The sequence below is a fragment of the Coregonus lavaretus genome (assembly GCF_964263955.1).
Source record: "Coregonus lavaretus genome assembly, chromosome: 1".
In the NCBI taxonomy this organism is placed as follows: domain Eukaryota; kingdom Metazoa; phylum Chordata; class Actinopteri; order Salmoniformes; family Salmonidae; genus Coregonus; species Coregonus lavaretus.
The window spans coordinates 24,905,410-24,921,602 of NC_139988.1; the positions used below are offsets into that span (position 1 = coordinate 24,905,410).

At 41.4% G+C, this 16,193-nt stretch overlaps 1 protein-coding gene across 4 annotated transcripts in view; it reads right to left on the reverse strand.

The window, feature by feature from the left end:
• The window catches only part of LOC311131344 (CUB and sushi domain-containing protein 1-like), a gene marked incomplete at both ends in the record, with an annotated part of 555,203 nt that overhangs the window by 58,392 nt on the left and 480,618 nt on the right, over positions 1-16,193 (reverse strand). For all 4 annotated transcript variants that reach the window (XM_084164287.1, XM_084164286.1, XM_084164285.1 and 1 more), the window contains 6 exons: positions 2,184-2,372; positions 3,933-4,142; positions 5,282-5,398; positions 5,518-5,587; positions 5,810-5,928; positions 13,898-14,002. In XM_084164287.1, the coding sequence (XP_084020413.1) occupies positions 2,184-2,372; positions 3,933-4,142; positions 5,282-5,398; positions 5,518-5,587; positions 5,810-5,928; positions 13,898-14,002 (810 nt within the window). The remainder of the gene's footprint in view (positions 1-2,183; positions 2,373-3,932; positions 4,143-5,281; positions 5,399-5,517; positions 5,588-5,809; positions 5,929-13,897; positions 14,003-16,193) is intronic.

Below are 16,193 nucleotides of genomic sequence, written 5' to 3' on the forward strand. Positions count from 1 at the left end.
CCTTCACGGCGTAGTGTGTTACCAATTGTTTTCTTGATGACTATGGTCCCAGCTGCCTTGAGATCATTGACAAGATCCTCCCGTGTAGTTCTGGGCTGATTCCTCACCATTCTCAATCATTGCAACTCCACGAGGTGAGATCTTGCATGGAGCCCCAGGCCGAGGGAGATTGACAGTTATTTTATGTTTCTTCCATTTGCGAATAATCGCACCAACTATTGTCACCTTCTCACCAAGCTGCTTGCCGATGTTCTTGTAGCCCATTCCAGCCTTGTGTAGGTCTACAATCTTGTCCCTGACATCCTTGGAGAGGTCTTTGGTCTTGGCCATGATGGAGAGTTTGGAATCTGATTGATTGATTGCTTCTGTGGACAGGTGTCTTTTATACAGGTAACAAGCTGAGATTAGGAGCACTCCCTTTAAGAGTGTGCTCCTAATCTCAGCTCGTTACCTGTATAAAAGACACCTGGGAGCCAGAAATCTTTCTGATTGATTTTTGTTATTCTGTCTCTTACTGTTCAAATAAACGTACCATTAAAATTATAGACTGATCATTTCTTTGTCAGTGGGCAAACGTATAAAATCAGCAGGGGATCAAATACTTTTTTCCCTCACTGTATGTATTCACCCCCTTTGCTATGAAGCCCCTAAATAAGTTCTGGTGCAACCAATTACCTTCAGAAGTTACATAATTAGTTAAATCCGGGTTGGGTTATAAAAAAATATCAGAAACTTTGAACATCCCACGGAGCACCATTAAATCCATTATTAAAAAATGGAAAGAATATGGCACCACAACAAGCCTGCCAAGAGAGGGCCGCCCACCAGGTTTGTTGTGGTGCCATATTCTTTCAATTTTTTTATAATGGATTTAATGGTGCTCCGTGGGATGTTCAAAGTTTCTGATATTTTTTTATGAGATGAGACTAAAATTGAACTTTTTGGCCATCAAGGAAAACACTATGTCTGGCGCAAACCCAACACCTCTCATCACCCCGAGAACACCATCCCCACAGTGAAGCATGGTGGTGGCAGCATCATGCTGTGGGGATGTTTTTCATCGGCAGGGACTGGGAAACTGGTCAGAATTGAAGGAATGATGGATGGCACTAAATACAGGCAAATTCTTGAGGGAAACCTGTTTCAGTCTTCCAGAGATTTGAGACTGGGACAGAGGTTCACCTTCCAGCAGGACAATGACCCTAAGCATACTGCTAAAGCAACACTTGAGTGGTTTAAGGGGAAACATTTAAACGTCTTGGAATGGCCTAGTCAAAGCCCAGACCTCAATCCAATTGAGAATCTGTGGTATGACTTAAAGATTGCTGTACACCAGCGGAACCCATCCAACGTGAAGGAGCTGGAGCAGTTTTGCCTTGAAGAATGGGCAAAAATCCCAGTGGCTAGATGTGCCAAGCTTATAGAGACATACCTCAAGAGACTTGCAGCTGTAATTGCTGCAAAAGGTGGCTCTACAAAGTATTGACTTTGGGGGGGGTGAATAGTTATGCACGCTCAAATTTTCAGTTTTTTTCTTATTACTTGTTTGTTTCACAATAAAACATATTTTGCATCTTCAAAGTGGTAGGCATGCTGTGTAAATCAAATTCACCCCCCCCAAAAAATCAATTTTAATTCCAGGTTGTAAGGCAACAAAATTGGGAAAATGCCAAGGGGGGTGAATACTTTCGCAAGCCACTGTATACTAGAAAAATACATCTCGTATTTGAAGTATATTATTCAATATTTTTGTATAGTTAAGTATACTGTAGTATACTGTAATATATTAAAATATACTTAATTTTTTCGCTTGGGACGACTCTGAGAAATCTTTGGCGGTATTGATTGATTAAGCCTTTGCCAGAACGGTTAGAATTTGTTTTCTCAATTCAGAAGCAATTTAGAAGACGTCCCAGTAGTGTGGGTCTTAACTGGAGCAGTTTTCAAAGGCAGTAATTAGAGTCAGTTTAGGGAAACACTACCATTTTTTCGTACAGAGTAACAAAACAGAACTTCACTTCAAGAGCATTACGAGGATTAAATAATGGAATTTTCATATCTAGTGTAGGGTTAAACACTTCCTAACAAATACATTCTCAAAGAGTTTGATAAATTGTAAAGCAAAGAAGTCATTGATGCATTTGGTAAAACATCTGAAATATATCATATTAACTCATGCTCACCCTCACACCGGGGAAAGGGATGATTCCATTTTCTGTTGATTCCATGTTGGCATGTGAGCACAGGATGTCCAATCAGAACGTATCCAGGAAAGCACTCAAAAGTTATTGACTGGCCAGCATTGTAGTCATTATTAATTATATATCCGTTAGGGAATTGAGTAGGGTCTTGGCAATTCTGCAATTCATATGCTAAAACACGAGAGAGAGAGAGAGAAAGAGAGAAAGAGAGAGAGAGAGAGAGAGGGAGAGAGAGAGAGAGGGAGAAAAAAAAAGGTGAGGTTACACATAATTCTTATAACAGGAATGTACGTACATACATCATAACAAAATAAAAACAGAATTGAACAAAACATTTTCAAACTAATTTTGTGGTCTCTCCACCACAGGTGACTCATCCCACTTAACCTTTTGAGACAGTACTGGAACACACATGCCACCTGTCAGACACATTTCCACAAAATGTCACTGTGACATGTCTATTTCAAGCATATGCCAACAACAAAGAATGGCCATCAGGAAACCATCAAGCTTTTCTATTTCAACCTAAAAATACATCAACGTTACTCCAAAAGCTAATGAAGCTTGATAAAGCTGATAATTGACGATCGCATTCACATTTCTTTTTTTAATACAATTAACGTTGCCTGACGACTCAAATTGAATTATTCCGCAGTTCTATGTTCGCTACAGGCTTCAGTCTGAGAACGCCAAAATGAGGGGTGTTATATAAAAGTAATCAGTGTTTGGATCATCTCTAACCAATCAGAGTATCAACGCCAATGAATACTTTAAAAAAAACTGCTTTACCCACGTGTGTTCTGGCTCTGGCCCAACCCATCGGTTTCTGGGACCAATCAGAATGGTTAGAATGTGTTTGCGTTCTAGAAATCTTCGGGTAGGTATTCAGATCCAGACTCATTGCGGAGAAGAAACTAACGTCCGTGGGCGTGGTGTAGCGTTTGGCCGGAGAAAGAAGTTTGGGTAGCCAGGCAACAATGAACTAGCCTGTAAGCAGCAATTGCTAAATTAGATGTGGTATTCTAGCCATGTGGTTGTTTGTTTGCTGAGAGGAGAGGAGGGAAAGCCAGAATATGAACCCTCTGGCCTAGAAGTGGGAGAAGAAGACATACAGGGTTATCTCTTGTAAGGTGGAAGCCATGCACTCAACATCTAAATGCCACTCTCCATTGATTCTGAATGTTTTCTCCAGGCGGGAGCAGCCACATAATGGAGTAACCTCTCAATGATCCTGAGAGGGCAGATTCTCAGATAATTTAACTGACAGGCACTTAAGTCCTTGAATCTGACATTCCATCTATTTTGTATTTAACATTTAATCACTCTGAGTTGCGTCCTAAAAAGAAAGCTAGAGCATGTTTACATTTAAGTCATTTAGCAGACACTCTTATCCAGAACGACTTACAGTTAGTGAGTGCATATATTTTTCATACTGGCCCCCCGTGGGAATCGAACCCACAACCCTGGCGTTGCAAACGCCATGCTCTAGCAACTGAGCTATACGGGACCATATCAACAGAAGATAGATAAAAACGGTGTCGATGAGGATTTCACATCAGTCTTTTCCATAGACTGTTTTCCAGATATGGCACAAAGGCCCCCAAAACAATATTCAAGTACCAAAATTGTCAATTGAAACCAATAGAGACCAAGCTCTTTTAGAAGAAACTGAGCTAGACGGGTAGGGAATACACTGTTTCACATGGTTGATCAAAACAGAGTATACCTCACCTTCGTAGGCCAGTTTGAATCCCTGCCTGTTTTCGGAGTGGTCACTGTAGAAGTGGATAACGGTCTCATGTGTTGTACTCAGCAGGTTGGGCGGCAGCTGACTTCCGCTGAACTGTCCAATCAGAGAGCTGCTGTGCTGCGGCCCATTTCGCACCTCTAAAAAATCATGGTTGTCTTCAGAGGAGAAGTTGAAAAACTGAATATGAGCACCTGTAAAACACAGAAACATTATATGAGATATACTGTAATCAAAACATGCATTAAAGTGTTAAATGGTTCAAGTCCCATTAACCTAAAGTGTTAACTGTTAACAAAAATTGTGGCATGTGGACATGTGTTGTAATCATTTAATGCATTTAGCAGACATTAACATGGCTCATTTAATGTGGTTTATTTTCACCTTTTGTGCTAGCCTATTTTTGTCAAGCTACATCATGTCAGCATGTTGAGAGAAACTATTCAACTCATAATTTGTTATGATGGTAGAAATGATTCCGCAATTTAACATTGAGATCAGCTCATGTTTTTCCAGGGGAGACACAGAAGTGGGAAATGAATATAATCCATTTCAGTGTGTTTTTCTGGTAAGTTGTGTTCTGTTAGTCCAAGGGTGGGCCAAGGCCTAATGCTGGAGGAAAGCATTTGCCACTTGGTGATGAATGGGACAATCCATTGAAGGATGATCTTGTAGTTATGTATCCATATACCGCTTTCTTACAATGTTTTATTCTACCCACTCTGTCCTAAAAGCTGAAATCAGCATCTGCCAAACATTTTTTTGTGTCTTATAAATAATATTGGGCCCTGTAAACAACACAAGCTTATGCATTGTTGGTATACACACAGTACAAAATGATTGTTTTTATTCTTACTTGGAGTGGTTGCTTGATAAGGCAGAAAATTGCTTTTGGATATCTCGATGTGTTACAATATTTTTATTAGGTTGGGTAAAGAAAATTATTTGTGCTCAGAGGCAAGCCTGAATAGCTTTTTAAATCACACACAATTACCTAACATCTGGAATGGTTACTTTGTTCTGGAGTCATTTGAACTATGAAGCACCACCAATATGTGGGCTGCAACCAACAGCTCTCTTGTAAATTGCTTTACGGATTTAAACTGACAGCAAAGGTCTAAAAATTGAGATAAATAAAGCAAGAGGAAAACTAAAGGGTGACCCGCTATCCATTTTCCTAAGGACTACCTTTTGTTAGTTCCAGGCAGAGATGTGAATCACTAATATATTTAAAAATGAATAAAAACATAATATAAAAAATAAAGCTATTATCGCTGACCTTACTAACATTAGCCATGGCTTCTTATTATCGTTATCATAGCAGGTTCCTCACCATATCCAACTGGTAAGAGAATCCTCCATGTACAGTCCAGGTTACCAGGGTAGTTGCCAGGGAATCCAGGACTTAAAATAACATTGGTCAAGTCATGTACTGTTCCACCACACCTTGCTGGAAAGGAAAATGCACATCATGCGTGGTACACATTGTAAAATAGTGCAGACAATGAATAGCACTGAAACTGTCAAAAAGAGCCTTGAATGTGACAATTTCAAAGTAAAAGTTCTTACCAATGCAGAGTGGGGGAGGGTAGTTCCAGCGCCGCACGGTCCCTGGCATACATGATATATGGGAGTGGCCCTGGAAAATAGTTTCCCAGCAGAAGTAAAGGTAGGGGGTTTCTCTCTCAGCACACTGAACTCAGAGACAAATCACTGTTTGCCTCTGTTGCTGAGTTTACCTTGCATGCACATGTGACCCAGCACACATCTCTACAGATTTACTTATCGGATAAAGCTTAGCACTTTGACATAGCAGTGGGAATACAGCACACGTGATTTTCTAAAAGGCAGAAGCTCTCACCTGCAGCATGTATCCCGGTTCACAGCTGAATGACACCACTTCGTTGACCATGTACCTGTCCCCTGTTTTGATCCCGTTGGCAGGCACCATCGGCTCCGGACAGGTGGTGAGACCAACGGCTGGATGAAGCAGAGAGAGAAAACAGGTGTCATCATGTCTGGTTAGATAGAGTACTTGATATTGCACATCACAAGAATGTTTGGTCTTCATTCCTCAGTTTGGTGATCATGTTTTGAGACTTATGTTTCAGAGTTGCACAGTAGTTATCAAAGCTGGAGCAACAAGAGGCAAACACATTGGAGAGTATTGCAAAGCCAATTGGATATGATTATTGAATGCTGTGAACAGGCTCTAGTATAGTAGTGCCGTGTAGCTCAGTTGGTAGAGCATGGCGCTTGCAACGCCAGGGTTGTGGGTTCGATTCCCACGGGGGGCCAGTATGTAAATGTATGCACTCACTAACTGTAAGTCGCTCTGGATAAGAGCATCTGCTAAATGACTCAAATGTAAAATGTATAGCCTATAGAGAAAATGTATATTGGTTTTGTCATAATGATTTTGTTAAGTTTTGTATATTCAAATAACATTTGGATCAAGGGCGAAACAGTACAGACGGGCGTCCTCCACTGATTTTTTGTTGTTGACATTTTAAAACGTATTTCCTGTAATTCTACTTATTATGCCTCTGAGGGGTATTTTGAGGGGTATATGGAGGGGTATTTTGAGGGTTATATGGAGGGGTATTTTGAGGGGTAAATGGAGGGTTATTTTGAGAGGTATATGGAGGAGTATTTTGAAAACACAGTATAAGTGGAAGAATAAGTGGAAGGCCGTCCAACCCCCAAAATAAAACAAAAAACAGATATGTTTTTGGGAAAACAGCTAACTTTCTGCATTTCAACACATTTGGCCATGGGGCAGAGTGAAACTTTTACAGATGTTTAAAACGGATGAATAAGTTAATATTGCTATTCTACACATTTTGTCATGAGTCTAAAAGAAAATGTTTCTGTTTTATAGCTTCTCATGCTATTCTTCACAATTTGCGAGAGAAAACGTTGCAGTTTTAAAGTAACTGTCCAGTGAAAATCTCACTTTTAAAAGTTCATATTCTGTTAACTCATACCAAAACAATGTTGTTGACTCATCCATTACTCGATTTTGTGGCCAATGCATAAATTGGAGAAAAAACACTTAAAAAACCCCACCTCAAACAGACCATTTAAAAAATGAGGAGGATAAGCTGGCCACTCAGCCACACCATTCCAACACAGAAAATATGCTTTTTAAAATAATTACAATTTTGGGGAAGGAAAAGTATTTCACTCATATTGTAATTAATTATTGGTCATATTTCATAGAAATCTAGAAACACTGGACAGTTACTTTAAAAAGGTTGACTTTGAAAAAATAAAAAATAAAAAAATAACCGCTTTAAACTGTATAACTGTTTAATGCACCATCATTCCAGGTCATTTAATGCTTAAAAACAAAACAAAAACGGATGAATAAGTTATTTGGCTACAGAAGTGCAATTTCTTACTGATCTTTACAGATCCGTCCAAAAGCAAATCCTTTGAAATGACGTCAACACATACTGGAGGAGTTACTAGCTAGCTACAAGTGGCTAGCTTAGCTAACGAACTAGCTACAGTACGTCGGTCGGGGCGCGCATTACCCCGAGTGACATAACGATGAACCACCAAAGGCACACCCCATTTCTGTTTGAAATTTGAGAAAGAGGAGGAGTTCAAATCAAATCAATCAAATGTTATTTGTCACATGCTTCATAGTCAACAATTGTAGATTAACAGTGAAATGCTTACTTATGGGTCCTTTTCCAACAATGCAGAGTTAAATATAAGATAACAAATAAAATAAAACATTGAAATAGTGACACAGTGAATAACTAATACAAAAAAATATATAGGGAGTAGAAAATAACATGCTATATACAGGGAGTACCAGTACCGAGTCGATGTGCAGGGTACGAGGTCATTGAGGTAGCTATGTACTGTACATATAAGTAGGGGTAAAGTGACTAGCATATGTGGTGAGTGTGAATGTAAGTGTGTGTGCGCGTGTGTGTAACAAACTGTAAGTCTCTCTGGATAAGCGCGTCTGCTAAATGACTAAAATGTAAATGTAAATGTGTGTGGCGTCAGTATGCACATGTGTGCATGTTATGTGTACGTGGGTGTATGTAGTGTGTGTGTGTCTGTGTGTACTGTATATGTGTGTGTTGGGGTATCAGTGTAAGTATGTGTAAGTGTGTGGGTAGAGTCCAGTGTGTGTGCATAGAGTCAGTGCAAGAGAGTTAGCGCAAAAATGGGTCAATGCAGGTAGTCCGGGTAGCCATTTGATTAGCTATTTAGCAGTCTTGTTTAGAAGTCTTATGGCTTGGGGGTAGAAGCTGTTCAGGGTCCTGTTGGTTCCAGACTTGATGCATTGGTACCGATTGCCATGCGGTAGCAGAGCGAACAGTGTGGCTTCGGTGGCTGGAGTCTTTTGCAATTTTTTGGGCCTTCCGTCCTCTGACACTGCCTGGTATAGAGGTCCTGGATGGCAAGGAGCTTGGCCCCAGTGATGTACAGTACGTGGACTGTTTTTCGCGCCCAAAGTCGACCACTAAAGCAAATTTTCTGCAATTCTACACATTTTGCCATTGCTTATGACGTGTTCATATGCTATCTGGGGGCCCCTGACCTCCAATAATATATTTTTTTGATTTTAAATAAATTATTGGTGGGACACGAATCGACCTGTTCTGAATATTGGGGGGGGACATGTCCCCCCCATCCCCGCGGCAATTTCGCCTATGATTTGGATGGATAAACCCACAGTCACAGGAAGGTAATGCTGATAAATGACTACAGTTGGGGTACCCAGGTGCACAGGGTATTGAAGAAATTATGAAGCTATAAGTGCCATTTGTGCTGTGTAACCTTTGTCTCTATGCTTTTGAATTTAGAACGCTAAAACAGTATTGCTAAAAAATCTGAAAACAGCATAACCACTGATCAGCGTTATGCAAATACATATTGTAATTAAACATCTTTAAAACATATTTCAGTAGGTTAAAACTGTACACACTGCAGTATGAGACAGTGAGAGAGCATGTTGCCATGACAACCACATTAGTCAAGCCAATGAAAGGAGAACCTGTATAAATACGCCTTGTTTAGATGTACGACTCAGCAGGTGGCACTGTGCCGTTGTGAGTGTGTGTAAAACTGCGTCATTGTTTCTCCCCCTATCAATAGCAAAGCACTTTCACCTACAATGCTTAGGCCTACAATACCAAACACAAAAAAAGCAGACAGACAGTCACACTGCTAATGTGTAGGTAAACTGTTTCAAACAGGGAAGCCCAAATGGCTCTGGGGGGATGGGGTGAGCCTATGGAGATTAAACATTAGCTTTGGTTCAAAGAGAATTCACAGCAGAATTCGGAGCAAGTTCCTTTCAATAGATTTTAAGGAGCATGTGCTCATGTTCAGGAGGGGGTGAGTGGAGATTAATACAACTGATGAAAAACCGGTTGAACCACAAAAGTAAAACTGGATATTTCTTGAAATGCTAAGGCATCAGAACACTGGCTTATACCAAACTACTAGCACATCATTTATTTTGATCAATATCACTTGTTAATTCCAATTCCATCTAGCTGACACTCACATTAAACATACCAACCATTTTAAATGTTTTTCTGCAGAATAAATCAATAAAATGCCTCATGGCCATATTCTCTCAGATGATAAATGATAACCCTTGAGGGGGAAAAACCTGACATTTTCTCCACAACCACAATAACAGAGGACTGATCCAGGCAGGAATTCAGCCTTCAAGATCCAGAAAGTCGAACATTTGATACACTTGTCTCGTCACCCGAGCTCTAACTAATTCACCATCTTAATGTGTGATCAAAACACGTGCCATGAATCTCCCAACTGCATAATAGCTTTGGCACTTTGCAAGTACTGTGCACAAGACAGATTCAGTCTAGGATCATTAAGATGCAGCCACAGTCATCCGATGCTAAACATTTAGAATGAACCTAAAAGTCAATGACAGCCATATCCGTGCAAATATAACAAGCTCCTCTCCTTCTGACAGAAAGTCAGAAAGCTTTTTCTTTTTAATGATATCTACTTTTACAGTACATGTAGCTCTGAAAATAAAAGCAATTGTACAGTGTATGTCCTTTACATACATTTATTTCCCCTCTTCTGCAGAACATTGCAGAAATGGCATGGTTTTATAAGGCATAACGCTTCCAGGAAGACATCCTGACAATTATGTGTATTAATATTCGAGAGAATTGGCAAAGAATATATACTAAATTGGCCTAAACCATCTTAATTTGGAACATCCTGACATTCTCAGCATGTCTTAGTTTTGTCCAAATCTATTAGCAAGGCTGGCTGATATTTTTTGCCCAGCATTTGCACATGCCGCCTTGGTCTGAACCTGCCTGTTCTGCGTTCTTTTATCTTGATTTGACCAGGTCATTCTCATTAATACATGTAACAGCGACCTGGAAAGGGAAGTGTTGCTATGGAGAGATGAAGGGTTAAACAAGTCAATTCAAAGATAGATCATTTGGTTGCTGTTGCCATGTAAGAAGGAGGTTCCAGGTTGGCAATTCAGCCATGATTCAAAGGTTAACATGCCTAATCTAGCATGTAGGGTTGTGTTGTGGGGCATGTACCCACTGGACACAGACGTCAATTTAATGTGAAATGACATGGAAACAGTGTTGATTCAACCAGAGTGTGCCCAGTGGGTAGTGACCAGAAGGAGTCATGACCTTCGTTAAATATCTCCTCTCCATATACAGTTGGGTCTGAAATTATTGACACCCTTGATAAAGATGAGCAAATATGATTGTATAAAATAAATAATTAAAATACTGAACTATGTTCAGTTTCCTGGTTAGATCTACTGTATATCACAAAACACACTGGCTGCACATAGGGGCTATCCTTCTAAGTGGAACTGAGAGAGGGGAAATAGACAAATTGGTATCCCACTGAGAGGACTTAGAGATAGTGGCAGAGGAATTGGAGGTGTTAAGAATGAATAAGGTGAAATGGTATACATCAGGACATGCCACGGCAGCTAAAAGGCACTGTTTCTTCTGTTAAGACAGAGCCAGAAGAGGCAAGCGGACACAGAGACAGAGGATCTCTGATGCTATCAGTGTCCACACAGCACAGATTGGGAGCCCATTTCAGAATACAAAAGAGGAATTCACATCAGGCTCCAACCAAACTAAGAGGTAGTGGTAAAAATCTGTCTCCAACCGATCTAAGAGGTAGTGGTAAAATTCTGTCTCCAACCGATCTAAGAGGTAGTGGTAAAAATCTGTCTCCAACCAATCTAAGAGGCAGTGGTAAAAATCTGTCTCCAACCGATCTAAGAGGCAGTGGTAAAAATCTGTCTCCAACCGAGCTAAGAGGCAGTGGTAAAAATCTGTCTCCAACCGATCTAAGAGGCAGTGGTAAAAATCTGTCTCCAACCGAGCTAAGAGGCAGTGGTAAAAATCTGTCTCCAACCGATCTAAGAGGCAGTGATATAAATCTGTCTCCAACCGAGCTAAGAGGCAGTGGTAAAAATCTGTCTCCAACGGATCTAAGAGGCAGCGGTAAAAGGTGGAGACATCAAATTCTATCAGCCAGTTTTCTTTGTATTTATTTTTGGTTTAACAACATTTCGGTTGTAGCCTACTTGTTGTACATTGATGCACATTTTTTTTGTTTGTTGTTTAAATCTTCCTGACATAAAGGGAAATGTCATCAGGCCTGACAAACATCTTAATGAGATGTACACATTCATAAAACATTGTGATCAACATCAAAATCTTAACAATTTAGGATCTGAATGAGAACAGAGGTTGGCACTTCATCTAGCAACAAGGGTCTGTGTATGTGTAGATTATGTATTATTTGATCCTGCTAAAGTACATTGGTTTATAGAGCACAGTAGAGATTCAAGAGGGGGCAATTCTTTGGTCTACTGTCTTTTGTTGTCCGATTGAAAGTAGTTGAGAGGGATGGCATCTAAAGGCAAGCTGACAACCTTCCAAAGGCTATCATTTTCCCATAGACAGATTACTGTATTCAAATCAGTCTTACTCAGTAGGCTACAGTAGTGAGTTAATAGACAGGTGGACAGAATGCCAACTATGATGACAGCTTTGGTTACTTTTCTAAAGCTTTTACATATGTCGAAAATACACAAACCTCACCCAGAGCTGCTTAATTCTGCACATAAAAAAAGTAAAATGCCCTGTTGAGAGCTTTCGATCATGATCCTTTTAGCTGCACTGTAGGTGATGCTACTAAACTCAGCAAAAAAAGAAACGTCCCTTTTCAGGACCCTGTCTTTCAAAGATAATTCGTAAAGATCCAAATAACTTCACAGATCTTCATTGTAAAGGGTTTAAACACTGTTTCCCATGCTTGTTCAATTAACCATTAACAATTAATGTACATGCACCTGACACTAACGGTAGGCAATTAAGGTCACAGTTATGAAAACTTAGGACACTAAAGAGGCCTTTCTACTGACTCTGAAAAACACCAAAAGAAAGATGCTCAGGGTCCCCGCTCATCTGCGTGAACATGCCTTAGGCATGCTGCAAGGAGGCATGAGGACTGCAGATGTGGCCAGGACAATAAATTGCAATGTATGTACTGTGAGACGCCTAAGACAGCGCTACAGGGAGACAGGACGGGCAGCTGATCGTTCTTGCAGTGGCAGACCACGTGTAACAACACCTGCACAGGATCGGTACATCCGAACATCACACCTGCGGGACAGATACAGGATGGCAACAACAACTGCCCGAGTTACACCAGGAACGCACAATCCCTCCATCAGTGCTCAGACTGTCCGCAATAGGCTGAGAGAGGCTGGACTGAGGGCTTGTAGGCCTGTTGTAAGGCAGGTCCTCACCAGACATCACCGGCAACAACGTCGCCTATGGGCACAAACCCACCATCGCTGGACCAGACAGGACTGGCAAAAAGTGCTCTTCACTGACGAGTCGCGGTTTTGTCTCACCAGGGGTGATGGTCGGATTCGCGTTTATCATCGGAGGAATGAGCGTTACACTGAGGCCTGTACTCTGGAGCGGGATCGATTTGGAGGTGGAGGGTCCGTCATGGTCTGGGGCGGTGTGTCACAGCATCATTAGTCTGAGCTTGTTGTCATTGCAGGCAATCTCAACGCTGTGCATTAAAGGGAAGATATCCTCCTCCCTCATGTGGTACCCTTCCTGCAGGCTCATCCTGACATGACCCTCCAGCATGACAATGGCACCAGCCATACTGCTCACTCTGTGCGTGATTTCCTGCAAGACAGGAATGTCAGTGTTCTGCCATGGCCAGCGAAGAGCCCGGATCTCAATCCCATTGAGCACGTCTGGGTCTTATTGGATCGGAGGGTGAGGGCTAGGGCCATTCCCCCCAGAAATGTCTGGGAACTTGCAGGTGCCTTGGTGGAAGAGTGGGGTAACATCTCACAGCAAGAACTGGCAAATCTGGTGCAGTAAATGAGGAGGAGATGCACTGCAGTACTTAATGCAGCTGGTGGCCATACCAGATACCGACTGTTACTTTTGATTTTGACCCCCCCTTTGTTCAGGAACACATTATTCAATTTCTGTTAGTCACATGTCTGTGGAACTTGTTCAGTTTATGTCTCAGTTGTTGAATCTTGTTATGTTCATAGAAATATTTACACATGTTAAGTTTGCTGAAAATAAACGCAGTTGACAGTGAGAGGACGTTTCTTTTTTTGCTGAGTTTACATACCCACTACATTCTTGTTATAAACAAGGGCGCAGAAAAAGAAAAAAGAGAAAGATAGAAAGTGAAGGGGGGTAGAGAGAGATAGAGAGAGTGAAAGGGGGAGGGAGAGAGAGAGTCAAAGAGAGTCTAAGAGAGTCTAAGAGAGTCTAAGAGAGTGTATAAGCAAAATGTAATTTGCAAAGGGGAAATCTTGTGGATTCCTTTTTGTTCTTCACAGGGGTAGAGAGTATGGAGATAATGAACGTGGCACGATGAGACACACTGTACTCACTTTTGTACTCAAGGTGGAATCCAGCGGCAACAACACTGATATCACTCTGGAAGTGAAGGTAGAGTTGGTTGGAGGTACTGTTCAGCAAGGCTGGAGCAGTTGTACCTGAAATACATCACAGAATAAATCCACATTCATCTCACTGTTGAAAGAAGTTCCATTTGCACTACTGATTATATATGGATGCTCTCTTGAGGATTGGTTTGTCAAATGACTACAGTTTATATTGATGGCCAAAACAGAATAAGGTGAACAGCTGTTTGCTATTCTATGGACTTTTTTCCTCCATTATAAAATACAATCCTTTTTGGAAGTCAACCAAAGGAAAAACATGGGAAAGGGAGGACGAGGAATACAAAATATGCTGAAAAGTTCAGACAGAAGGTGATCATTGAAGTTTGTCGCTGATCTTCAGTAAGAACTGATCTCCCAGGGGAGAGCTCTCATCAAAGGCTTCCAAGGTGCAGTCAACCATCTGACCACTGAGAGGGGAAAAGTACAAGTTAAACACCCACAACTGCTGAAAGACGATGCCAAGAGCTTACCCATGATGTTGCACAACGATTTAAGTCAATAAGTCATCGTTTTAGTCAAAGTATGATACATTTGGGCTTAAAGTGGAAAATCTGAAGTGGGACATTCATGGAAATTCATGTCAATGCCGTATCTTTTCCTATGAGATGACGTACAAATACTTTTCAGACTACGTTTCGTTTCAGGGCTGGGTTTTATTTGAAAGTTACCACCCACCAGCATGGCATTGTTTATTAATCAGAAACACCTGCAATGTTCTTCCTCTTCACGAGTCATGACTGAGCTGAGACAAACAGCCTTTCGATGTCCACTTGGGCACCTGAGCCATGGAGCAAATAAAAATTATCATTATCCATTGGATAATTGGTCAAGTTTCACTTAATTTCTTAGCTTGTATTACAAAATATACAGTGGGGAGAACAAGTATTTGATACACTGCCGATTTTGCAGGTTTTCCTACTTACAAAGCATGTACAGGTCTGTAATTTTTATCATAGGTACACTTCAACTGTGAGAGACGGAACCTAAAACAAAAATCCAAGTAATTAATTTGCAAAAATCCAGAGACGGAACCTAAAACAAAAATCCAAGTAATTAATTTGCATTTTATTGTATGACATAAGTATTTGATACATCAGAAAAGCAGAACTTAATATTTGGTACAGAAACCTTTGTTTGCAATTACAGAGATCATATGTTTCCTGTAGGTCTTGACCAGGTTTGCACACACTGCAGCAGGGATTTTGGCCCACTCCTCCATACAAACCTTCTTCAGATCCTTCAGGTTTCGGGGCTGTCGCTGGGCAATACGGACTTTCAGCTCCCTCCAAAGATTTTCTATTGGGTTCAGGTCTGGAGACTGGCTAGGCCACTCCAGGACCTTGAGATGCTTCTTACTGAGCCACTCCTTAGTTGCCCTGGCTGTGTGTTTCGGGTCATTGTCATGCTGGAAGACCCAGCCACGACCCATCTTCAATGCTCTTACTGAGGGAAGGAGGTTGTTGGCCAAGATCTCACGATACATGGCCCCATCCATCCTCCCCTCAATACGGTGCAGTCGTCCTGTCCCCTTTGCAGAAAAGCATCCCCAAAGAATGATGTTTCCACCTCCATGCTTCACGGTTGGGATGGTGTTCTTGGGGTTGTACTCATCCTTCTTCTTCCTCCAAACACGGCGAGTGGAGTTTAGACCAAAAAGCTCTATTTTTGTCTCATCAGACCACATTACCTTCTCCCATTCCTCCTCTGGATCATCCAGATGGTCATTGGCAAACTTCAGATGGGCCTGGACATGCGCTGGCTTGAGCAGGGGGACCTTGCGTGCGCTGCAGGATTTTAATCCATGACGGCGTAATGTGTTACTAATGGTTGTCTTTGAGACTGTGGTCCCAGCTCTCTTCAGGTCATTGACCAGGTCCTGCCGTGTAGTTCTGGGCTGATCCCTCACCTTCCTCATGATCATTGATGCCCCACGAGGTGAGATCTTGCATGGAGCCCCAGACCGAGGGTGATTGACCGTCATCTTGAACTTCTTCCATTTTCTAATTACTGCGCCAACAGTTGTTGCCTTCTCACCAAGCTGCTTGCCTATTGTCCTGTAGCCCATCCCAGCCTTGTGCAGGTCTACAATTTTATCCCTGATGTCCTTACATAGCTCTCTGGTCTTGGCCATTGTGGAGAGGTTGGAGTCTGTTTGATTGAGTGTGTGGACAGGTGTCTTTTATACAGGTAACGAGTTCAAACAGGTGCAGTTAATACAGGT